Source organism: Pteronotus mesoamericanus, unplaced genomic scaffold (assembly GCF_021234165.1).
Source record: "Pteronotus mesoamericanus isolate MK-2021 breed Mesoamerican mustached bat unplaced genomic scaffold, CSHL_Meso_final contig_20, whole genome shotgun sequence".
Taxonomy (NCBI): domain Eukaryota; kingdom Metazoa; phylum Chordata; class Mammalia; order Chiroptera; family Mormoopidae; genus Pteronotus; species Pteronotus mesoamericanus.
In genome coordinates, this window is record NW_026555085.1 from 4,771,928 (window position 1) to 4,798,681 (window position 26,754).

The following is a 26,754-nucleotide window of genomic DNA, read 5'->3' on the forward strand; positions in this document are numbered from 1 at the left end:
ACCAAACTCATTCTTCCAGTCTCAGAGCAGTTCGCTTGCTCCGTTTCACTCCCATTTTGAAATAAAGGGCTGCTACGAATGCCCTTAGTGCCTATTCTCTTGGCTGCCATACAGAGCTGGACACCGGGTGGTGTCATGTCTGGGAAAGTGACCGGGTCACAGCATGCAATTGAGGGAGGGGCCTTCTCGAGAACAGGGTGGGAGGCACCCAGGTACAACCTGAGCTGGGGCAGGGAGGTGGCTTGAGAAGACCTGTTTGCTTTGCCCCGAGGGCTGGGCTGGGACCACTGCCACTGCCTCCCCCCACCTTACCCCTCAGGTGAAAACTCAGCTGAGAGCCCCCCCCACGTCACCTAGCCCCCGTGGGAATGGCTTAGGCCAGGAGCTACCATCAAACCTACTCCCTTCTCCCAGGGCCTGGTGACTTCTTGACAGGTTACAGCCCAGAAGACAAACATTCTGCCAAGCAAATAACTGTCCAGCAGCAGGGGTGCTGGGGAAGGCCTTGAAGTGGGTCTGAGTTGCCAGAAGACCAAGGAGACAGGGTGGGGACCCCTTTCCTGCAGAGAACAAACAGTTGTGGTCACCTGGAAGGAAGCAGGATGTGGGTGCACTGACATAGTACTAGGAGCAGGGACTAGGGCACTCACCCAGGGTCCCCAGCCAGTCTTCCAGCTGCCTCACCATGGACTGCGTATCAAGCTATGCAGAGAAACAGGAGAGAATTCAGGCCCTTGGGACAGGGGCCAGTTTTTCTGTGGTGCCTCCATTTTCCTCATGTAATCTCTGACCACAGGTCCTTTTCCCTGGCCAATTCCCTGAGCTGCCTACAGGGAATCTCCTACCTTTGACTCCCACCCCCTAGAGACACCACTCACATCCAGTTCCACCAACATTCAGAACACAACACAGCTTTGCCAGCCAAGGTGAACACCCAATTCGGGGGTCTGCAATTTCAGTGAAAATAATGCCAGCACGTGGGGGCCGAGGGCATGGGTCCAAGCCTGTAAGACCCAAGCAACTCCCTCCTCCCCTCTGATCTCCATTTTTTTGTCAATGCAGAGGGGTGATGTAACTGAGCAAAATCTTGAATTCTGGGTCCTTGAGAGTGCTGCAGTCAGGAAGGAATGGATCCAGTGAACCCACCATTTGCCATCACATTTGCCAATTAAGTTTTTCATGCTGACAACTGTGTAATCTACCTCTTCATCTCTTGGCCAAGGTCATAGGCTGGTCTCACATTAAGTACGCAGAGTAGTTTCCATGTTTGTTTGCTAATTGCCTTGAATGTGGTCCCTACCTGACTCTCAGGATCCCAGATCAGTCTGCAAAAACTTTCCTAATCCATCATGTACCAGGAGAGCCTGGAGCACCACCATGGAAAACACATAAGATGTACTCCCTTTAGGATGCTGGAAAAATGTCCCTCATGCTCTGCACTCTCCCTGTTCTATGTGCCTGATCCACAGTGAAGCTGGGATAGAGGAATACTCATCAGATACATGGGACCCTGGAGGCCTAGGAAGCAGGAAGGGCAGCAGATCTAATTATAACCCCAGGACTGATTTCTCAAACATATAATGAACTTCAGGGTCTCCGTTTTCCCACTCGCAAAAAGGAGGAGAAACACAGAAACCAAAACGTGTACCTTGCAGAGCCACCATGGGGCTAGGGCTAAGCAGGTACAAGGGGCTTTAGGGCACAATAAAACTCACACATATGAAAGTTGTTTTTGGTGTGTGTTAATTTAATCATACAAATATTCATTTTTACAGTAAGGAAAAACCTCCTCATCTTCATCTCTTCCCAGGCACCATGAGGCCCCACCACAAACACCCACCCAGCTTGCTTACTACACACCCCTGTCGGGTAGAGAGCAGCCACTGCTGCTCCAGCACTCACCCAAGGACACAAAGGAAAGGCAAGGCAGGGTGGGGGATCGCATGCTTTTCTGAGCCCTGGCAACACCACCATCCTCTGCTGCGGGGGCTCAGGTTGAATTTGGGGAGCTGTTTATTCTCATGCCCATTCCCCGCCGTGGCCATCCTTAGGCCATACCAGCTGTCTTGTTTAGGTTTTTTCTAGGTTGGAAGTGCCTTAGATGAGTTTCAGGTTATAGCCAGTCCTTACAGAGGGAGAGAAATCTGTTTCTTGCAGGAAAATGCCCTGAATTCAACTGTCCCCATGACAAGAAGGGGGGGAAAAAAAAAGGCATGCACGTGTGCACACACATCCAAACACACCTCACTCCATGCACACAGACAGGCTCTTCCCAAGCCGGGCCCCTCAGGGTGGCACCTGCCTCACCTCATGCGTCTGACACTAGTGGTCCTGACGACAGACAGCTGCTTTTTGATGAAGAGCAGAGGCTACTGGGGCTGAAAGGATAGCCTGTTCCACCCCACTAGCAGGGGAGGAGGGGCTCTAGGCATTGCTCAGCACTCACATCAGTGAGAGGAAGCGGAATGAATGGTACCGCTAACCCCTGGTCCAGGGGGATCATGGACTCCTTGTCCCTACTCCATGACTTGCACTTGCTCTGGCTCTCTGCAAGGATGTATACAGAAAGTTTGTTCTTGGGAGGGAAGCCAGTGTGCTTGGGACAGTTGCCTTGCCAGGTCAGGGTGCCTAGAAGCAAGAGAAGCAGGGTGCTTCTGCTAAACAATGGCAGGCAGCCCCTCCCAGGAAATGGTGAAGAGGCACCTTGCATGGGACAGGCGAGGAAGCCAGAAAACCAGGGTGTGGAAGTCCCCCATGATCCTGCCAGGGGTAGCTGGAGACATGCCGCTTTGAGGGCTATCAAACGAGGAAAATGCTGGGCATGGGTGGGCTCCATGGTGGTGGTGTCCCAGAAGGTTGGCACCAACAGTAGCAGCAGTCTGGGCCTAGTAGGGCCCTCAGCCAAAAAGCTATCGTGAGCCCCTGGCTTGGGCACCTGACAGGGACACCCCTCTGCTCACAAATGGGGCTCCCTTCATGTGCATAAAAAATGGGTGTTCTTGTGTGAGCCCTGGTCCAGTCCCAGACCTAGCTGCACTGCCCTGCTCAGCAGGCTGGCTCCCCTCTCCCCCAGGGCTTCTCCAGTGGACCAAAACGTATCCCCCCTTTTATTTTTGGGGAGGTGGAAAGGCAAAAGGGTTAATTTCATACAAGCTTATCTCCCACAATCAAGCTTTTATAAAACAGTCTCAGAAGAGGATGAGGAGGAACAAACAACACACATTTTTTGAACTCACACACCCAAACAGAGACAGACAGGCAGGCAGACCCTCACCCACACCCAGGCTATATGACCCCTAGCAGCCACTCATCACCTGGTCTCCCTCCTTGACTCACACCCCCAGGGTGGGTTGGGGTGTGGTAACAGGCAGGCAACTGCGCCCTAGATCCTACATCCGTATCCCCGGCTTTCGAACCAACACTTTAGGGAAGGAAGGGGGGAGTGAGAAGAGAAGAGGGACTTTGCATATTCTTGTATCTTTGGCAGACAGCTGTTCTAGCCTGGTTCAAGCTTCCCATGGAGACACCCGCATCTCAACCTGCTCGGAATCCACAGGATGCCAGTGTGGCCACCTGCCCAGTGAGCAGCCAGCCAATCAGACTCTGCTCTGGCTGGGTTGCCTGTGCCCACCATGTCCCAGTAACCAGGCATCCTGCTCAGGACAAGGGTCCTCTCATTTCCATCCAAGTGTGGTCTCCAATATCACAGAGTCAGTAACTGACCTTCCCAATGGCAAGTTCCCTATTTGTGGCTGTATTTTCATACCTTAACAGCTCAGCCTCCACTAACAGGCTATGAAAACACCACAAAAGACAACTGAGAAGAAACACAGGGAAGGGAGCTGTGTGACAACAGAGGAGCATGGAACCTTTACTTTACACTTGCTGGTGAGTTGCACCAACATCCATGAGTGTGCATGTGGCACACATATATGCAGCACAGAGGCACTGTTTCCAGAGTGAACGGGGAGCCACTGTGGATGAGGAATCCAAAATGCAGTAAGCATGATGGCATTTCTGCCAAGAGAACATAGGAGAAAAGCAATCTGAACTGTTACAAGTGTGTGCAGGAGGCCACCTCTCAGCGTAAGAAACTCCCACATCATCTGAGACCCGTCCTCAAGGCTTCCTCTGCTGGCCATACAGGGAAGTTTGGTCTTCAGAGAGGTTCTGATGGTAATAAGCCACATGGTTGACAAATACAAATGTCAAAGGTGTAAATCAACAGAAGATGAAAGAGAAGAGGAAAAGGGCAATAGCTCACTGGCTGATGCCATCAGACTCTGGATCACGTGGCACTGCAGATGCCCTCCTGCAGCACTGCCCACGGAGCCCCAAACACACCACACCAGCTCTGTACCTGAACCGTGTCTAGAGCAAGCGGCTATTCTACAGAGTATGTTATCCCTTATCTAAAAAAATAAAAGTGTAGAAAGAAGGGAAAAACTAACATGTGCTCAAAACTACAACCTGTCTGTAGGCAAAATAATTTTTGTTCAAAAAGATGGCTTTTTTCCCCTTCCCGAGTGGCCTAATGACTTGTTAGACTGACGCCTAATAAACAAAACCCAAGGTGGCTGCATGGATTTCTTCTTGGTAGCCTCAACACCATTCCAGCGATTCAGCATTCACACATGCACACTGAGTTTACTCAAAACTAGTCTGTTTGCTTCTTCCTCTTCTTCCAGGATGGACGATCAGAGCCAGAGGTCTGTGCGATGTGGTCTGCAATCCAGAGGAACCCCTTGCCCGCCCGCCACCAAAGTCAAACCTTCTGTCTTTTGTTTATTTTTCTTCTTGCTGACATCCGTTTAAGACTGGCCGAAGGGGTAAGGCCCGTGGAGCCCCTGTAAGAGAGTGAACACAAGTTAGTGATAACACAAGTTAGACACAGCAGGTACAATTTGACAACCAAAGCCGACTTAAAGAATCTATGGTTCCCAGTGAGCCATAAGGAAACCCCAAGGCACAGACAAGGCTTGAGGGTTGTCCTTACCGTGCAAAACCTCAGGAGGCCAAATATCAGCACATTTCAGCCCTGGCTGGTGTGGCTCAATGAACTGAGTGCCGGCCTGCAAACCGAAAGGTTACTTGTTCGGTTCCTGGTCAGGGCACATGCCTGGGTTGTGGGGTCAGGCCCCCAGTTAGGGGACAGCAATGATGTTTCTTTCACACATCAGTGTTTCCCTCCCCCGCTTCCCATCTAAAAATAAATAAATAAAATCATTAAAAAACATAAAGAAAAATAAAACTAGCCCTGGCTGGTGTGGCTCAGTGGATTGAGCACCAGCTTGCAAATCAAAGGGTTGCTGGTTTGATTCCTGGTCAGGGCACATGCTTAGGTTGTGGGCCAGCTCTCTGGTGGCGGGGTGCGTGAGAGGCAACCACACACTGATGCTTCTCTCCCTCTCTTCCCTTCTGTCTAAAAATAAATAAACCTTAAAACAAACAAACAAACAAACAAAACACAATGAGGAAAACACCACTGCTGCTAAGACAATCTAAAAAGTATGAAACTCCCAATCCTAATATCACATTTCAAGTTCCTAAGTATTCTCAATCACACCATCCAAAGACAGGGGGCTGAGGGAGAGACTCATTTTCTAACTTATAGGTTAGTTAGTGCCAACTTTCCTCTACATGGGTCTCAAAGCCTTCTTTTCTTCTTAACAGCATCTCAATCTCTCAGCTAAAGATCCACTTTCTGCACCTTAACTTCCATGATGTAGGTTACTGCTGGCTAATGACATTTGTATCAACAACAAAAACACTGCATCAGAGAAATAACTATTTACTGGGCATCTAAGTATGCGGCCTGGTACTAGGAGCTTTGCATACATTTTCTTTAATTCTTATCTCGACAGCCAGGTGAGTATTAGTACACCCATGTGACAAATGCCCATTTGATGCAGAGACTAAGAGACCTGTTCAAAGTCAAATGGGTAGTAAAAGGGAGAGCCAAAGTCCAAACTCAAGTCTGATCTTTGTTCTCCCCGCAATGCCCCTTCCCTTGTCACATGATGGTAAGGTTTATTCCAAATTCTCAAGGGGCATTTTCTATGCTGCTTGGCTGGGTGGAGAAGGCCACTTTTCCCTTTGGTTAGGATGTGCCAACACCAAAAGCAGCTGCATGAACTTGGTGCAGGATGATCTGTACCTCCTTCCACTCCCACGCCCCTCCTGGAGTGTGCCCCCTAAAAAGACTTGGTCAATGCCAAGACCAAGAGGGCAAACGTAACTGGTGACCAACCTCACTGGGGTCCCACACCCCAAACTGGCGTAGAAGCAGCAGGGCCCTTGGACCAAAGGGACCAAATGGGAACAGGAAGTAAGCACCTCCGCTGTAACCAAATGACCAGAGAGGGGCCTCCCTGATTTGACAACTACATTAAGAATCCTGAATCCAGGCAAAACTCGGGAGGAGGAGGCACAAGGATGACTGAGATGACCTTTTCCCTTAGCGGGCATTAAAAATTTGACTGCCTTAAAAAAATGACACATTTCGCCCTGGCTGGTGTGGCTCAGTGCATTGAGGTTGTGGGTTTGAAAGGTTGCCTGTTTGATACCCAGTCAGGGCACATGCCTGGGTTGTGGGCCTGGTCCATGGTTGGCAACCAATCTATGTTTCTCTCACACACTGATGTTTCTCTCCCTCTCTTTCTCTCTTACTTACCCTCTCTCTAAAAATAAATACATAAAACCTTTAAAAAAAATTGCCCTGGCTGGTATGGCTCAGTGGACTGAGTGCTGACCTGGGAACCAAAGGGTTATTGGTTCAATTCCCAGCCAGGGCACATGTATGAGCTGCGGGCCAGATCCCCCAGCAGGGGGGCGAGGGGACAGCGCGCATGAGAGGCAACCACACGCTGATGTTTCTCTCCCTCCTTTCCCCTCTAAAAATGAATAAAACCTTTAAAAAAAAGGGCACATTTCTTTAAAAGAAATAAAAGTGCTTGGTTGCAGAATTGCCAGTGATTAGAATCCCTTTTCAATATGACTGTTTGCTGCCATCCCCCAGCACATTGCCTAACCTTTAGTAGAAAGCCGGTATTTGCTCAATTAATAACGGAAGGAAGAAGGTATTTCTCAGACTACTACCAGGAGTGTCAGACTCCTAAGTCACAGGAATATTAGCCCTTCCAAAACCAAGTTTTTAAACAGCTTCTGAGGCCTGGGGACACAACAGTCTGGGTCATGCTATCCATCTGGTCACAGCCTCCCAGGTCCCAGTAGAGGCTGGGCTCTCTGGAGGTGGTTAGCTGGCCATGTACAGGCCTTACTTCCTACTGCAGTGGGATGCAGATCGTGTAGAAGCAAGAGAGGAGATTTGGGTTCTGCTCTTGGCTCTGCACCAGCTCACCAAGTGACCTTGAATAGGGTCCCTTCCCCTCACAGGACCTCAGGTTCTTCCCTAAATCTTTCCAGATTTAAGGTTCCAGAGATTGACACAAAATACACCTTGACTCAGGAGGCTGAAAACCAGTATTCCAAGAAAAAAAAAAAAAAGAAAGCCCTTTGGTCATGCTTAGGTGAGAAGTCAAAGCTGCCAAGCACAGGGAACACAAAATTCGAGTTTCCATATTTTTTTCACTGAAAAAGCACTGAAATGGCTTTTGTTTTCCTCACCCACCCTGACACAAAAGACCAGCTAGAGAGCTGCTTGGCAGTATCAGGGAACAAAAGAGCTGAAGGTGTATTTGGAGAATGGGCATGCCAACACTGATGGAGCATCAACTATGTGCCAGGTGCTGCTCTAGCACTTTAACATGTTCTCTTTAATTCTTACCAAGATCCACTGAGACAAGTATGATCTCCAAACTCAGAAAGGTTTAGTAACCTGATCAAGGGCACAGAGCTGGAAAGTAGTGCAGTAGTGTTTAAAATGTCAAAATGCCACCATTTCTTGCCAGCCTCTAAGCCAATCATCCCTTTAGCAGGCAAGCTAATGCCATAACCATTGCAGTAGCCATGGCACCTATTCACTCAACCAAGTGGGGGCCAGGGTGGCAAAGGGCTCTCAGGCTCCACTTTGTGGGGCTGGGTCACAGGGTCACACACACCACAGGTGGCAAGTAAAGCAGCTTAAAACAAGCTGCTCTCAATGTTTCCCAATAGCATTCATTCATCTGGAACAATCCAAGGAAAGCAATAAAAGGCTTAGATTCCCCTAAGATTTAAAACCAATACAATGCTTAAAGGTCTCTGTACAGGAAAAATAATAAAGAGAAAAGAAAACCCCCAAACAGCATTTGTTTCCTATTAAATGTTTCCCCCCTTACCCTAAATTTAACTGCTTTCCAGACCAAAGCTCCACACATTTTCACATGGGATTTCATAAAGGAAGTACTAGCCTTCAAACTTGCCTGAAATGGTTGGAGAAGGGAATTTATTACTTTGCCAAGGAGCTGTAGTACGTTCCTATTTTACAGATAAATAAAATAGGTCCTATGCTATTGGTAGAGAGAGGAATAAAGACATGGGCACTTTCAGATTTCCACGTGAGCGTCCCGGCCCTTAGACCACTTAGCCAGCTTAGAATACAGAGTTGTTGCTGGTCCTCTATTTACTGACCAAGGTTCTGGGCCTTTTGGAAAGAAATATGCTACCCAATTCCTTTTCATCCAGAGAATGGTGGATTGGAGTTGTTGATGTTTAACTGGTATAGAAAGGTGGCTTGAGAACAAGCTCTCTTTTCCTTCCCCCCAAATTATCTACCATCACTTTAAGAAAGTGAGAGAAAGCCAATTCTTTTCAAAACCACTTTGTCATCTAGATTCCCCACATGCAGGAATACTGGTGTAACAGTGGATCACAAAGCACAGGCAATGCAACACCAGTTGTAAAGAAAAGTCTGGCAGATATTCCAAAAACAGCTCTTCCAGGACATCCTATAGCAGGCCAAGCAGGAAGTGCTTTTCCTAACAGTGGGATGGAGGTATAATTGAAACAGAAGGCCCATCCATATTTCAGGTGCCACTGGAGTTGCAAGACTTGGTTTAACAGGCTCTGGTGGCTAATGTCTCCAATCCCAGTCTAAAAGTAGGGTTTGGCAATACAGAAAACGTTAACTATCTTCTGGGGCCTAGAAATTCTACTTTTATCTATAGGAAAAGCAAATGCCAACTACTTTAACTGACCTGGCATCACTGACATCTCTCTTGTAACAGCTGCACCACTTACTGAGGAAAACAGATCAAGGGATGGACACATCAGACGGTACTAGAGCCCTGAATTAAACTCCAACTCAAGCAAAAACAGAGGCCACCCTCCTCTCTATGAGGAACCGCTTCCCCCGACAGAAGCAGCACCAGCAGCAAGGTTGGTTTTATCCATGTGAATAGGGTATAAATAATCAGACCCAGAAAAGAATTCCTTTATCTGACTCCAGGTCTGAAGGTCAATTCCCCAGCACCTACCCAACTTACACAGAAATGGGTTTTCTAAAGCTACATTTCTTGAAGTAGCCTCAAGTCTGTTAGGGTAGAGGCCCCCCAACCTCTGGGATGTGATTGTACTGGTCCAGGCCTGTCAGGAAACACGCCGCACAGCAGGAGGTAAGCTTGCATGTAATGTGCTTGAATCATCCCGAAACCATTCCCTTAGCCCCAGTTGGTGGGAAAACTGTCTTCCAGGAAACCGGTCCCTGGTGCCACAAAGGTTGGGCACTGCTGTGTTAGGAAACAAGAAAGTGTTTCTGGAGAAGGAAAGACAGTCTTTATGTCCACAGGGATTGAAGTGTTGCATGTTTGTCTCAATCTTTCTTAAGCCTTCCATGAACAGCTGTTGTAGCTGGGTGTCCTGGAACCTAACCAGCACTTGGCTATAGGGTAAGTGAGCCCTCTTAAAAGTACAGAAGCTCTATCCTCACCAGCTATGACACAGGGGCCTCCCTGCTCCTTGGTGCCTTGGCCTTGAGCAGGGTGAAAGATTACAGTAGTTAGGTCAGGTCCTAAGCTGCACTTCCATGATGGAATAACTACTGCAAGCTATAATTTGGCTAATTTTCTAAAATATTTTGAAAAGAGAATACTTATAGACATAGAAGAAAAGCTCAGTCTCGTTTATCACAATCTCCTGAAAGGACAATTTAAAATTCAGTACCTATGGTCCTGTTCTTAAAGCAAACTGAAAAAAGCAACTGATTTGATTTTCACAGTGGTTTACAGATGCCCCTTGGAACAGCAGAGTCCCTCCCAGCGGTGATTTGGTTATTCATGGTGATTGATCTTATGTGAGTATTCACCTGTAGTATCTTAAAAAGATCTTCCTAAAGTTTTGTAGAAATCAAAATAACTTTTCCAAAAGGGAATACTAAAAAATTATCACAGAGGGGAAACGTTAAGTGTATATTAAAGTACTAAAACCCAGGAAATGAGCTGTATTTCAGCTAGAATTTTTAAAAAAGTTTTATTCATCAATCTTTAACATTAGTAGTATCTTTTATTAGGGTGAAACCTATTTCTGACAATTATTTGTAAGACTCAAATATAAGTAAAATTAATGAATAAACTGCAAAATACTTTTTGCACTAGTGGTCTGTTAGTAACCTTCCAGGAGAAAAACAAAAGAAAAATGAAACTCCTAATGAAACAAGGATGTCTTATGAAGGCTTTCTGGGTTGCTCTTTTTCTTTATGAAAGCTTGTTGTTTAGAGAAAGCACCACAACACGCAACTTTCACATACCTGTCTTTATTTTGCTTTTATTTGTGATTTAAATAAATAAAAAGGATTAAAGAGGTTAACAAAAACAAAACAAAACAAAAAAAAACCCAACAGGAACGTTTATCGCCTGGCTGTGAAATAACACGCTCTGCCTGTGTATACTGATGGCAACATCAGATAACATGTGAAGAGGGTCCTCCCCCTCCTCCTCATTACTTCCTGGGCCAGTCCTGCCCATCTAGTGCTCCTTTTCCTTTCCCCTCCCCTCCCTCATTTCTTTCTCTCTTTTTAAAAAGATTGTATTTATTTTTAGAGAGAGAGGGAAAAGGAGGGAGTAAGAGAGGGAGAGAAACATCAATCGGTTGCCCTTCACATGCTCCAACTGGGGACCTGGACTTCAACACAGGCATGTGCTGACCAGGAATCGAAACTGGTGACTCTTTCCGTTTGCAGGCCAGCACTCAATCCACTGTCACACCAGTCAGGGCTCCTTTTCTATCACTTACGTGCACTGAATACAAATAATGAATACAGGTTTTAGTACTAAGTTCTAGCCCAATCCTGTACTGCAAACATGGTGTGATGAGGCCCTGCTCATGGAGTGGGGATGGCAATGGAGGGGGTGCTCGGCTAGCAAGGGCCAGAGACTGGCTGCCTTGATCAAACTCGTTAGTCTTTCATTAATTAGAAATAAAGTCTGAACTGAAGTAATGGGTGAGGGCAATGAGGACTTCCTTAGAAATACTCAAACCAGAGAGAAGGGAAGGGAGGGAGAAACAGAGGGACAGAAACATTAATGTGAGAAACACTGACTGCTTGCTTTTTGTATGTGCACTGACCAGGGACTGAACCCGCGAACCAGGCATGTGACCCGACCAGGAATTGAACCAGCAACCTTTCGGTTTGCAGACGATGCCCAATCAACCGAGCCACACCAGTGAGGGCTGGGGCCTTTCCCTTGATGGCTGCTAACAGCCTGAGGAGGCTTCTAGTGAATAGTGGTGCCATGCCAGCATGATGGCAACTCCTGCCAATGCTTTAACCCTGGTGCTCAAGCCACTTTTATGTGACAGTCCTCAAAAATTCAAAGACATATTTTATGTACTGGCTGAGGATGAGTGTGAAAACAGGCAAAGGAAAGAAAAGAAAGCGTGAGGACCGACGGTGGGCCAGCTCAGTCCATAACCTTCTGATTGTGCCAAAATTGTGCTTAAAAAGCTTGATTCAGTTAATTAGTAGGCTGAATTGATTTTTAAAAAGCCCTGTAAAACAATTTTTTATTTTTACCTCTGTACAGTTCTTCTGTTTCTCTTAATTAACTTCTACAGCCCTGTTGGGGACCTTCTCATCTAGACATCCATTCTCCCTCTGCCTACCCACGCCCAATCTTTCATCATGTATCCCTCCTTCTTCCCCCTTTCATCCTCCATCTTCCCATCCATCCAAAGCTCCCCCTGGCCAAAGGCAACTTAAAAGTTCTACAAGGAGCCCTAGCTGGGCAGTGGTTCAATTCCCAGTCAGGGCACATGCCTGGGTTGTGAGCCAGGTCCCCAATTGGGAGTGTGCAAGAGGCAACCGATCGATGTTCTCTCTCACACATTGATGTTTCTCTCCTTCCTGCGCCCCTCTCTAAAAGTAAATTTTAAAAAATCTTTTAAAGAAATATAAAGTCCTACAAGGAAGAGGAAGACACTGGCTGAAGTCTGACCTCCTTTTCAGTAAAGGTTTCAGAAAAAGCTATTTGCTCTTTGTAATTCTAGCCCCAAAGATGCTTGAGTCCAGGTGGTGTGCTGGTGGACAGAGCTCTCTCATGGCCATGTCCTCCTGTAGAGGAGGTTCCTAAAAAAGGAAGAAAGAACTGGCAAGAGTTTCACTGGGAACGACACCCAAAAGGAGACAAACTTATCCAAGTTCTTAGCCATATGGCTGCTGGTGCTACATTGCGGGAGTCCTGCCGACCCACAGGGTGAGAGTGCTGGTCCCATTTCCTCTCAGAATTTCCATTCGGGCTCCTGTAACCTTCTGTCAACTACCCTTTCCTTACATGCCACTGTCTTCCCCCATTTCTTTTATAATGAATTCGCAGCATCACTCCTCGACCCTTCAAGTGGCTGGCAGATTTAGGAGAATAAATTGTCTCTCCTTGGTCCCATTCAGCCATATTTGGTTTCATCTTGCCACTTCTCTGTTCAAAAGCAATGTTGGCACTGTTTCATTTCACATTAAAAGTAAACTCTCCTTGCTTCGCTTTCAAAGATTTTCCTCCAAAATTTGCCTTACTGTCTTTAAGCACATCTCATTCACCACGTCAGGCTGGCCAGTGTCCCATAAACAATCTTGCTTGTGGCTACCTCTGGGCCTTCCTGTATGTGGTTCCTCTTCCTTCCAGTTCAGCTTGAATCTATCATCCGAAAAGGTATCATTTTTCTGGCTACTCCAAACGTCACTGCTTTCTCCTTCCTCCAAACTCCTGTGAGCACTTAAAAGTCAACTGGAACTCAGTATACTCTCTCTTTACTGGCTCTCATTCTTTCCTATGAGCTAGGCACGTCTTTCTAGTCAGAAAGTGAATTCTTTGAAGAAAAGAATTAGTACATGGTAACCATCTAGGAGGCCTCATTATCTGACTAATAATACCAAAGCTATCACCATATAAAGCAGTTTCAACTGACCTTTGAACAGTGAAATCATGAGAAGCCCAGGGCCCTCTTCATCTGCGGGTGACTGCCCACAGCTTTGGAAAGGGTCTCACAGTCTGCTGAGCTCTAAGAAGCCCACATCTTCCCCCTGAGGTATAACAGCTCATAACCTTACATTCTGCCCTGGTCCTGCCAGAATGCAGTTATAGCAGATTTAGCTGAGAACAAATCATTTGAAACCTGAGCATCTAGACGAGACAAATTCTTACAGTTTTAATTACTCTCATCTCTTTGAACCTGTAACTTCACTAGTACTAGTTTGAGAACTTTCATAAGAAGTTAAAATGCTACATTGAAAGTATAGGGAAGAGACTGTATCCTTAGAACCAAAATAAAATATTCTGGACAACCTCGGGAACACTAGCTCTGTTTCAGCTCTAAGTTAAAATGCTACATTCAGAGTATAGGGAAGAGAATGTATCCTTACAACCAAAATAAAATATTCTGGACAACCTCAGGAACACTAGCTCTGTTTCAGCTCTAAGATTGCCCAGCATCAGATCAGGTCTAAAACAATGCCCAGAGCCCCAAAACAAATAAAAGAGACCTAAATAGCTTTAAAGCTGTTGAGGTACAAAAGGGAGAGGTCTTGGAGATCATTTTTATTCTTAGTCAGATAGAAATATTACAAACAACAAAAGACATTTTTCTAAGGCTCACAGTGTTTGTTTCATTTATTTTTTAAATGCATACATGATCCATGCCAATTCAAACACCAGCAAGGCTGGCAGGACTTTACTGACTTCTCTGGGTTTTCAAAAGAGATTCATCGTAATATCATTAAACCAGAGCCTCCTGGCAAACCCCATCTGGTACAGAACATGCTAATCTGCCAGCAAACTCTAGGGGTAAGGGGGGACACACAGGTTTCTCAGCTGCTTTGCACTGCTTCCTCCTTGGCCACAGTCTTCTGTAGCTCCTGAAGATGAACAAGGAGATCTCTACAACCTCACATTAAGTATATAAACTACTTTCAGAGAACAGCCAACAGACTGCTTCTGCCAGACAACCTCATCACAGTGTGGTCTAGAACATCAGGCTCAAACTGGGTTCATAAGAGTGTTGTGGATTTAGAATAAGAATAAAATGCGGTAAAGGCGCTCTAGATAATATAAAGTGGTTTGTTTACACATTAGACATAGTATTATGTCAGTCCTTGGACCTCTTCTCTATCTATACCAGTGGTTCACTGGTAGGGCAATTCCCCTCACCCCTCCCACCCTCGTGGGACATTTGGCAACATTTGAAGATATTTTTGATAGTTAACTCCGGAGCTGGGAAGATACTACTGGCATCCAGTGGGGAAGGGCCAGGGATGTTGCTAAGTGTCTTACGAGTCATAAGACATGCCCCTACCCCACCCTCTAAAGACTCATCTGGCCTAAAATGTCAATATTGTTAGTCAGCTGGCTGAGGAACCCTGTTCTACACTCATCACTTAGTGGATTGCATCTAGTCTTACAGCATTAGATACCATCCATATTTACATGACTCCCAAATTTAGATCTCCACCCAGACCTCTCTCCTAAACTCTATATCCAACTTGGATATACAACAGCCACTTGACACCTCTGTTTGGATGTTTAGAGAAACCTTCCATGTGTCCAAAATGGAACTCCTGATCACTCCCCACCTCTGTCACAGCCTTTCCCTTCACTGACTGGCCATTCCATCCTAAATTTTAGTTCCTTGGGCCAAAAACCTTGTTGTCATCCTTTATTCCACTTTTACACCCCGCCCCCGCTTCCGATCTACTAGCGAATCCTGGCTGGCATTAGCTACAAACTAGATCCGGACTCAGGCCTTCTCCTACCTCCACTGTCCCCACTCTAGTTCAAACCACTCCGGTGCTGCCCCCGAATGACTGCACTAACTTCTCTACCGGTTCTCTGCTTCTATTCTTGCCCTGTATACTCCACACGAAAGCCAGAGTGATCCTTTCACAACACTAGGACAGACCGTATCACCCCTCTGCTCAAAAACCCTTTCATGGTTCCTCTGCTCCACAGGATAAAAGACCAAAGCTTTCAAGGGACCACAAAGCCCTCCATGACCTTTTTTCTGTCCTCTGACTTCATCTCCCTCCACTCTCCTCCTCATTCTGTTCCTTGAAAAAACCAGGTAAACTTACATTTGAGGGCTTGTAGTGGCTGTCCCTTTGTCTAAAATATTCTTTCTCCAGAGAATCTTTGTAGAAACAAAGTCCGACTTTAAAGGAAGTAAGTTAGACCCTAAGTATGTTCTAGTTTAAAAATGCTAAGTATGTTCAAGGGAGATTTTAAATTTGTTCCAGAAATACAGAATTCCAGAGGCTTTTTATTGGCAACAATAAAGGATACAACCAGGTTTGTGAGGTATAGGCACTGCTGTCACAAGGGTGAGTTAATGGACATTTCAATTAAAAAAAAAATCTAAACCGAAGTAACTAGGGAGGTTCTAGGAAACCTTTTTCCTTCCTGGAGGCTAGAGATAAAGGCTGATTCTGTAGCTTCCATTGTTCTTATGGGGGTGGGGGGTTAGTAGTAGAGAAGTCACATAATATTTGGTCAACAATTGGCTCGCTCCTCATTTGAAGTGTAGCAGTATACCATAGAAAGCATGTTCTCCCTGGCCCACAAATGTTAGCTCAGCTGATAAAAATGTGCTTGAACACTGTAATTGGGAAGCAATGGAGTGCCTGTTAAGAGAGTAGCCTCGAGAGTAAAAAGTAACTGCTTTTGTTCACATTCTGGTTTCACCACTTTTTAGCTGCATGACCATGGGCAAGTCATGGAATCTATGTATCCTAAGTCTCAACAACTGCAAAGTAGGGATAACAACAGTACCTGTATCATGGTACAGGTGAGTGGGCTAAATGATGTCAAACACTGAGCTTACTGCCTCTGGGGAACAAATAACTAGGGGGTTGGGAGGCAGGGAGGTGACTGGTATTTTTTGTAAGAAGCTTTGTAGAACTAGTTGGCTACTTAAACTATGTGCATTGATAATTTTAACAATAAAAAATTAAATTAAAAAAGTCCTCAGCACAGTGTCCAACACATAGTAAGTGTTCAATAAATGGTAGTTTTACAGCTCTGATTACTCTACTTTCAGTGGCCCCTGCCTGGGTGTAGTATGGGTTTGCTACCTGTCCCTAGTCAGAGAACACAAGCTGGATAAAATATCGAGTGGCACAAGTTTTCCTTCCAGTTCCTCCTACAGCCACCTTTAAACCTTTTGTGGAATGGGAGAGTCTGTCAGACTCAAGTTTCATGGCAGTGGAAAGTTAGTTACACTGCCCTCTTATTGCCTCACATAAATTATTAGCCCAGCTAAGGACACCAACTATCTGCTCACTGGTAAAATTCAGTGGCTTCAGAATAGGATGAATGATGAGCCTAATTCCACTAAGTCACCCTAAACCCATCCCTCATTATTATGTTAAACTCGTTGGCTACGTCAATGTAGATAATAAGATCCACAAGCCATAAATTAGATTCTGAGGCCCATACAGCAAAAGACTTGCTTTTTCCAAACCTCCCCAATGATTTTCAAACCCTCACCTAAACAGAGAGAAAATAACTCTTCTATCCCTTAGTCAACAGAGATAAGCAGCAGGTTAGCAGTCAGCTGATTTCTGATGTAATAAAAGCAGACTGACTTCTCTAGCTTCAGATACAAAACATACTAAAGAGTGGCTGCCAAAGAGAGAGGGGCAGAGGAGCAGGTGGGAATGTGGGCGGGCAGGCAGATGGCACCCAGCAGTGGCGGACGCTGGAGTGTGAACCTCCCCACAAAGATAATAACTAGTTTCTCCTTCTGAACCAGCACTTGGCAGAAGTAATAATAGTGGCTCAGACTATAATCCAGTTTAAAGGAAGAGTATATGACATATACTAGTTCCAAACATTTTTTTTTTAAGTAAGAACAAACACAAAATAAGGGCTATGGTCCAAGTAACAAAATAAATAAATTTGGGATTCTTTTCAGCTCCGCCAGTGTAAATTATTACTCTTAAGAGAAAGGAAGTGAGGCATTTGGCTCCCCTGAAGAACAGCCCCTTGGTTTTTGCCAGCCACACTCTGATTTCCAGATGTCCTGAATCAGATCATTTGGTTGGTGTCTTAGAATCTTCTGTGAGGCTTTCTCAGAAAACATCTAGAAATTTTTAAAAATTACTGGCAAGTAAGAAAAAGAAGTATATAATTTTAAGAGGACTTACTTTATCCTTCCACACCTCTGTAAGTTAATTTTTTCACTGCTTTCATACTGTCCAAAAAAAGCTATCCTGGCCTTCAGGGATGAGTCAGAAAGAGCTAGAATTCATGACAAGACTAACCCTGAGTCAACAGAGTGAGCACCTGTCCTACTGTGACTGTTTGTCCTCTGAGATTCTTGAGCTAATTACATAAAAATGGTTTCTTTAAAACAGCACCTGACCTTTACCAATACTTGATCTGACTGTTCAGGGCCAGCCACAATTGAGCTGACAATGAGGCCAGCCAATTTCTAACAAAAGCGAGGAGTCATATTTATGAATCTTTGGAGCAGGTCTGCACATACTCACTTCTCTGACTCCCTCTGAAAGCTCTCAGGGAGGGGCCAGGCCCTCTGGGCTGTGGGATGGAGCTAGGGCAGGAGCTCCCACCCAGAGCTTCCCCCAGGCACGAAGCACAGAATCCAGAAAGCTAATGGGTATTCAAGGGCAGCTGCGGAAGAGTTCCACAGGGTGTCCAGATCCTGGCACTGTCAGATGTGCCATTATGTTGACACATCCACCCAGCCCTCACCAAGCAGGTGCATGAGGCAATCTTTTCATTTCATCCTATCAACCTTAGCAAGTTAAACTATAACTATGGAGACAGCAGGAAACTGTATCTGCCTACTAAAACTGTGGTCATGGGCTTCCAAGAGCATCATGTTCTTTCCCAGCCTTGATGGCAGGCAGGGAATGTCTTCATAGTAAATCAAACCTACTGCCAGCTCAGTGATCCCTGACACTAGGCATCAGGTACTCCTCTTGATGGCACGTGGGGTGAACTGAAAACATATGCCCCAATTCTAGAGCCCCAGGGGCCTTTTTCATCTTTTCTACTCATTCATAAATAAAACGGTGCTATTTATTATAAACACCACAAGGCATATGTACTCTGAGAGTTATAAAAAGTTTTTATTTTTTTTCAGCCAAGAAAGAAGTCACTAGTTTAAAAACTCAACAAACAGGCGAACTCTTCAAAAAGAAGATGCCAAAGGCAATCCTCAGTTTATATATTAGAGCCACTATCAACTTTGCTTCTTTCATGCTTTGATGATAACTGATACTCAGTTAATGTTTTCACTCAACACAGCCTCGAGCCCAATAGGAGGATCTTGGGAAAGCCCAGGTTCACCTAGTAAGAAATACATTTTAGTAATGTGGCACCTGGATTTGAATCCCAGCTTTGCCTCTCACTAGTTACTCAGCCTCTTGGAGCTTTTATCAAAAAATGAGATGAGGTTTCTAAAGTACTTGGCAGCACACCTGGCATATAGGAACAGTTAAGAAATACCGCTGATTTCCTGATCTCATCACTTTGTCACGCATACCATTCAGAACCTCAAAATTTAAGGCTTTTCTTATATAACAACCAAGCGTGATACATGGTCTTGATTGAATTCTGGTTTAAACAGATGAACTCTAAGACATTTAGAGGCAAATGGGGAAATCTGAATGTGAATTGACATTATATAATATTAGGAAATCATTATCAATCATTATGTAAGTTAATGGTATTTGGGTTATGTAAAAAAGTTCTTGTTTTGTAAAGATGCATAATAAAGTGGCAAAATGTTTAAAATATTTCAGAAAACAAGGGATGGCAAATTAACAATTGTTGAACCTAACTAATGAGTATACAAATGCTTATTATACTATTCTCTCCACGTTTTTGTACATTTGAAATTTTTCGTAATTCAAAATTCCAATAAAGTGGTTTTCTAACATAAAAAAGACACAAGTATGTCCACTTTTAAAAACAAATAAATATATTCTGAAACCAAACACAAGTGTTTAGAATTATGAATTATCCCTGCGTTAAGAAATCCATTAAGTATAGTCTCAATTCTTTTCAAAGCCCTTATTTGATCTACTGCTCCTCAAAGGAACACTGTGCCATCAGCTGAACCTATCTCCCACCGTCTGTAACCCGTATCCTCTGACCACATGCCCATTATCATTCTGTCCTCAGAGTTAAACTGTTCTCCATATTACTGCTCTTCCTGTCTTTCCAAATCTGACCATTCTATGAAAAGTCCTTCCCATCTACTCCAGCTCTACCTTCCCTTACTCTCTACCTTGAGGCATATACACAAATTACAAATTTTGACTGTGTTGTTCTCTACCAACCAAATTCATACTTTGTATTGGCTGAACTGCATACATGTTTCATCCATCCTACTGTACTGTAAGATGTTGGTTGGCAGCGGTAGCTTCTTTTATTCTTCAAGCCTCCAACTAAACAATGTACACTGCTCTAAACAGTGCAAGAATCTGTTAACAAATACTACTGATGACTGTTCACACCCTACTCTACCCTTGAGGAGTCCTAAGAGATGAAACTGACTCAATTTGAGCCAGAAATGCTTTGAGAGAGCTTGCTCATTATGAGTAAGATTCTCCTTAAAATAAAAGAGAGGCTCCAATTTCTCTTTGGGATCTAAGTGACACCTTCTCAATGCTTTATAGCCGACAGTCCCCTTGGATGTCATCTCCAGCTCTTTCAAGTGCTACTTCTAAATGACCCTACAGTGTTCATGGCAAAACATTTAGGTAACATACCCTGAGTTCATCGACTTTAAGATCTCAACAGCCTCACAATAGCCCTGCCCTTCCAAAAAAGCAGTATGCTGGGACCTCAATTACAGCTGGTACATAATCCATTCTGACAGCACACCTCTGCCACTCACACCAGGGCCAGGGCAAACAGAGTTGGTTAAAAGGCATCAGTCCCTAAATCCCTAAGCAGGAGTGTCCAACCTTTTGGCATCCCTGGGCCACACTGGTAGAAGAATCGTCTTGGGCCACACATTAAATACACTGCGACACGTAATCACAAAAAAATCTCATAATGTTTTCAGTAAATTATGATTCTGTGTGGGGCTGCATTCAGCCACCCTGGGCTGCATGCGGCCCACGGGCTGGACACCCCCGTGCCTGAAGGAACAGGAAACAACTAACAGGTTCACAATTCAGGAAAGATGAGTACAGTGTCATGGCCAGGAATGCCAGCCCTCTCCTAAGACTACAGTTATGGTTGAGCTGGGTAGTTTGCGGGTGGGTAAAGGGCTTCCATTCTAGAAAGCACTGGACAACTAACTGGTTTTACCATCTCCAACTCTTATCTTCCCATTAAACTCAACTGCATCAAGTTCCTGTTCTGATAAGGCACTCTAGTCTAGTCTAGTACGACTGTACCACCCAGAAAAGTCATACTCTGAAGGATTAATATTAAGGAAGACAAATCTGGAGCAATAGGAGCTTAGAGGATAATCTTTGATTGAGTGGTAAGATGTGAAGTCTTTCCTCAAATGTAGGCAATTTTCTTCTCTTATATCCTGTAGCACTAACATGTCTCCATAGAATCCTTTATGCTACACTATTACTGAATGAAGTCCCTCTGCCTAGACCATGTGAAGAAAGAGGACTCACATCATCACGTTTCTTTTCTTAATCTGCCTCTTGACCAAGACCATATATAAAGCATTGGTCAGAAAAATACCATTCTTACAACAAAGTAACTTGTCCTTCAAATAAACATCAATTTTATTTTTTAATTTTGAGGGTGAATGCTAACATGAAGCAAGGACAGACTTAACAGTTATATATGATTATATATGTGGGATGCTGGACCTAACATAGCATTATTAATCAGAGAAGAATGCACAGGAATGCTCACAGGCCCCCACACATGAACCACCTACAACAGTGAGCTCTTAGCATCAGGGCTTTATTCAACCAACCAAAACCACAACCAGGAACTATTATTACCTTAGCACTGTGTGGAAGAAACTGTTTAATCAATTAGCATACAGAGAAAAAGATCAAGAAATCAAACACCTAGAAGGGTTTCTCAGAACAATCCAAACACTTAAAATCATGCTTATGTCAACAAACAATTCTCTCACTTATTCTCCACATGTGAAAAATCAAAATGTTACTTGGGCCACTCTGGGTTGTGGATGGAGAAGCAGATGGGCCTCAGTAACTGAAAAGACATTAACAAGTAGTCATGTAAGTAAAGTAAAAGCCCAACAATAGTTAGGACAAATAATTGAGCTTCTCTTTTTCCTCAGAAAAAAACAAACAAAAACAAAAACCCTACCCAAAACCAAAAAAATCAAAGTAGAAACCAATCCCAAAGGTGTGTTGCTGCCGTTCTACGCTCAGTATACATTTACAATGAAAGCATGGCTGGCGATATTTTGACTTCTTTTTTTTAAATGTAAAGGTAAAGAACTTTATTCTTTCAACACCCAAACCAGAGCAGAGAGACAACAGTATATTATAAGTGTGGATAAAGTAGTATCTACAGGACGTGGAGATGGGGAAGGGGGGAGGGGAGAAGGGGTAGGTTTTGTGTTGTTGCTGCTGGCAGGAGAACTAAGCAGTCTTAAAGAACATTCTAGGATTCTAGGTTTGCCATGAAGGGGTATCACGGATCCCAAGGCCCACCACCTACCCCTTCTCCTCTTCTCCGAGGGCACCTACCTTACTGTAAGTCACTACTGATAAGTTGTTTGCGTGACTGCTGGGGGACAGATTTACAGAGTTCTGTGAAAGTCTATTCTCATCTTGCTCAGTTTGGTCAGGAGCAGGAGCCCATGTGTTTTTGCTGATCGAGTCGAACTCAGAACCCCCAGGGTCTTTTAAGTTGTTTTCATCTGATTGTCGGTTCTTTTGGGGAGAGGCAAACGGGTTGAAGTTTCCTTCTACCTTGCGATGTGGCTGTGTGTTGAACTCCGTTTCAAAAGATGACAGCTGCTGCGTTACTCCTAAAAGTCCACCCACCTCCACACTGAGAATCACCCAGATGACATCTGAAACAAAAAGGCAACTCATGTCAATACCAGATACACCCCTGAGGCCCAAAGCAGCTACCACTGAGAACCTCCACCACCACCCAAACCATAGAAAGAAGTGTTCTTCTATATGCTAGTTTAGAAGCTTACTGACAAAGTAGTCTCGTACATTTGCATTGCATAAAGTTCTACATTTCTGACAATGTCATGGGCAAACTCTGGTACAAATTCAGAGGTCTGTGGTGAGATCCCTGGAACTATTTGTAAAAAGGTTACTAGTTGATTCTGATGTACAGCCATCTTTGGAAATCATTACTCCAGTACAGTGGTCCATAGAAACCTAAAAGCTATTTTCCCAGAATTACAAGTTCTTTGTGGCTCTTGCTTTATTTTACATGCATTTAACTCAGAAAACTCACAGCAGGCATAATTCTTGTGTCAAAAAATGCTTATAATTACTAAAACTGGAACTTATAGATTGCCCCCATGTCCTGGGTAATTTAGAGTGACCATGTTGTTTAAACTAGGTCAACTGAGAGTAAAAGAGAGAGCTATTAATAATTGCACCAGGACACAGGTGTAAACCAGCAATGACCCTGACATATTGGGACATATACCACCCTGGCTATTTCCACAATATATGTGGTCAAAAGATAGCAAAACTTTTTCGTCTCAGACTTTCTAAAATAATCCAATTTAACACCAATTTACCTTACTGTCAGATAGGAAAACCCTACTATCTACTGTAAAACCGTAAGATACTTGTTTTATTTATTTTTTACCCTCACCCAAGGATATGCTTTTTGATTTTAGAAAGAGGGAGGGAAAGAGAGGGAGAGAAAAAGGGAAAGAAACATCGATGAGTGACAGAAACATTGATTAGTTGCCTGTTGTTCATGATCCGACTGGGGACTAAACCGCAACCTAGGCATGTGCTCTGACCAGGATTCGAACCTGTGATGTTTCAGTTCATGGAACATTTCAATTGACTGAGCTACACTGGCCAGGGCCATAAAAGACTTGTTTTAAAAGGATACAACACAGAACTTCTGTCCTAATTCAGTTATTTCCTTAATTACCAAAGCAAAGTTTCAAAAGAAGAATAAGGAAAGTGGCAGCTTCCTCTGATGTCCAGTTCAGAGAATAGTGGCATCTATTTTCCTGCTGCAAGGTTTTCAAAAAGCAAGCTACAGAAAGGCCAAGAAGCATTTAAGTGTTAACCCTGCTAAAGACAAATATAAAAAATTGTCCAGGCTCCTAAATCACTGCTGTAAGGTTGATAAGAAAAGGCAAACAAACTTCATAAAACACCCAACAACATGTAAGAGGATAGTGAAGAAACTGAGGAAAACCCTCTTAGGCTGTGTTTATTCTCAATTTTAAATTTGGGTTCTGTATCTGAGAAAGGGGACCTTAGGGTGTCAGAGAGCCATAAATACTCAATTTGAGGTTAGTGGTTTGCGAGCTCTATTAAGAACAGGGTTGCATCCAAACAGCAATGGGTCAGAACCCAGTAAGTAGAGATGCAGTGACATCTACTGTTCACTTCTAGAATTAGCAATTCTTTTCCTCTCAAGAATAGGAAGCTAAAGCCACCGGCAGCACTAGCACAATTCACGGGAATGGGCATCCATTCCAGACATACTTATCATTAAAAAAAAGGTGAAACTAGTACCATAAAAGTTTTAGCTGTTGATTTAACACTGTAAGCTAGGATATGCAGTGTGTCCCTTCACTTAGAAATCTGGGACAGTGCCAGGTATGGTGGGTCAGAGGACTTTCACTCAGGGCTCTAAGTCAATCTCATAAACCAATATGATGTGGGCCTTAAAGAATTACTCAATGGCAGGCAACTTGAGGGAGATTCATTCCATTCTCTTCTATCCTAGCTTTCTAACCAAAAGCAGTGTTTCTTCACTCTACTATTCATTTTCCCCAAATATGCCCTGTTTTACAGTACATCAATTCCCACTTGTTGTCCTCCACCTATCTGTTTCCCAAATTCTTTTGCAAGTATGTGCTAGGTTTAGAATACTTACCTTTAGGTCACATGCTTTGTTCTCTTCTCTTAGCTCAAGAAACTAAATGCTTATGAGAAAGGACAGTCTTCTGAAGTCTGTTACCAGTATATGAAACTAACGACATTCTATCCCTCCACCCCCATCCCCCAGCGTTGAGAGCTAAGCTTCTTTAGTGTAACTCACTGGGCCTTATCACACTTATGCCACTGCACTCTGTTCACCTTGGCTACTTTGCTACACTGTTCACAGATTCTACCCAGTAGCTATAAAAGGAATGTCATTTAAGAAGCCACAGATTTATAAATATCAACAATAAACACTCCAGTTCTGACCCCTCTGAAGTTATTACCATATGAGTTGAGTCATTCACGAACAGCAATATATGTCTTCTGCACTATACAATGAGTCACCTCGGTACTACCTCTAAGACCTCACATTTCCAAATGTGCTTATCCCATGCATTTAGTATGTGTGTTTAATAAAAAAAAATTAAAAAGATGATAAAAATGGACCCAATAAGCTTGTTTCAGAGAGGTTGACCAGTACAAATTCTTGCCAGAATGCCTAGATTACTGAGATGAGAAGTGCCAGCCAGGCACTTGACTATACATCTGATGATAAAATCATAGCTGTAAGGAATCTTAGGGGTCATCTAATGGAACTGTTTCACTTTCTAGATAAAGGAGCTGAGGTCTGGAAGTAGAAGAGATGAGCCTAAGATCATATGTCAAGTAAGAAGCCAACTAAGGTAAATCACCAAGACCTCCCAGTTCTTAGTACAGCTTTTTAAACTCACACTTATTTCTTCCTAACAGCAACTTGGTAAACATATCCAATCCATGGAACTAAAACTATAGTTGTCATTTCTACTTCCCAGGCCACATAGTAGCTTTACCTACAGACATATGTTCTTTGGTGCCAATATCAAATAAATAGGTGAACAGGGTGTCCCAGAAAAATAGTCAGTAAAGTAAAACCAAGGGCCAAACCTACAAAATTAGAGATTAGTAAGCAAATGGAGAAACTAAATTAGAGTATCTTGCTTTAAGGTGATTTTTTTAAAGCTTCTGATCCAGAACTTTGGAGCCAGAAGGTACTAAAAGTACTTTTCATTCAACTCATCCCTTTTACATATGATAAAACCTTAAATAGTAAGTACAGAGTTGAAACAATATGGTAAAGAAAACAAATACCAAAGTACTGAATTATAACTCAAAGTATAAAATAAATATACATGGGTCCCTAGTTATATAAATAAATAACTAAATGGGGTAGGACAGACAAACTTCCTTACAGAAGAATTTCCAATAATGTATACAGAGAGTCCCTCTTCCAGGAGGTGAGGCTTAATTCTATACATCTCTCCAACCTACCTTGAGTGGCTAGACTTAAGTGATTTGCTTCCAGACAATAAAGTATGAAAAACAGAAACTTTATGGTGGAAAAAAGTGACAGGAGACTACTTGATAAAATGGTCATGGTTAACATCTCCAGTGAAGTTATACAAACTTCAAGTAACCCACAGGACACTTCATCTCTAGTATTCTTCCCCAAACCTATGTAACATCAGTCTAACCATGAGGAAAATAGCAGACTAACTCAATTATAAAGGACACCTGCTGGTATTCCTCAAAACCATAACTGATCATGAAAAACATGGAAAGACTATGAAACTGTCAGAAACCAAAGGAGACTCGGAGACACAGCAACTAAATGTAATGTGGTACTTATAGACTGGATTCTTGAACAGAAAGAGGTTGTAAGTGGAAAAACTGATAAAATCTAAGCCTGGAGTTTAACTAACAGTAATATTCCAATGTTGATGTCTTCATTCTGACAAGTATGCGATGGTTATGTAAGACGTTAACAAGCAGGGAAACTGAGTATATGGGAACTCTGTATCATCTTAGCATTAAAAATTGTATTTTCAGGCACTGAGAGGTAAAGTTGCCACAAAGCCAACGCAAACCATTCTCTCTGTAGTTCACTTCCTCAAATTTCTCAGAGGCCTAAAAAGACCATCTTATCAACTGCACATGAGTCACTCTTGTCTAAAGGGAGACTACTCTTTTCTAATACAACCGCTCAGTAGAGCAGTAAAGGCCAGTTAATGGTCTTCTAACAGGGGCAACAGTACAAATTATGTGGATGTTAGACTAAGACTGCCTAATTCCAGAGCCTCCCTCTGGCCTGCATAAGGACAGACAGAAGCCACTCAAAGCAAGCAATAACTGTGGCATCAATAGGTTCCACTTGGTCTGGGCTTCCCAAGGGGAAAGGCCAGGGCACTTGGGAAAGTACCATTTTAAAAAATCTAGTTTACAAGAACACTTCA

General features: G+C 43.7%; 1 protein-coding gene across 1 annotated transcript in view; it reads right to left on the bottom strand.

The window, feature by feature from the left end:
* Positions 1-1,726: 1,726 nt before the first annotated feature.
* Positions 1,727-26,754, bottom strand: part of ILRUN (inflammation and lipid regulator with UBA-like and NBR1-like domains) — a 101,129-nt gene continuing 76,101 nt past the window's right edge. The window contains exons 4-5 of the mRNA XM_054569252.1: positions 22,088-22,416; positions 1,727-4,847 (exon numbers count right to left, since the gene is read on the bottom strand). Coding sequence (XP_054425227.1) covers positions 4,812-4,847; positions 22,088-22,416 — 365 coding nt within the window. The 3' untranslated portion in view covers positions 1,727-4,811. The remainder of the gene's footprint in view (positions 4,848-22,087; positions 22,417-26,754) is intronic.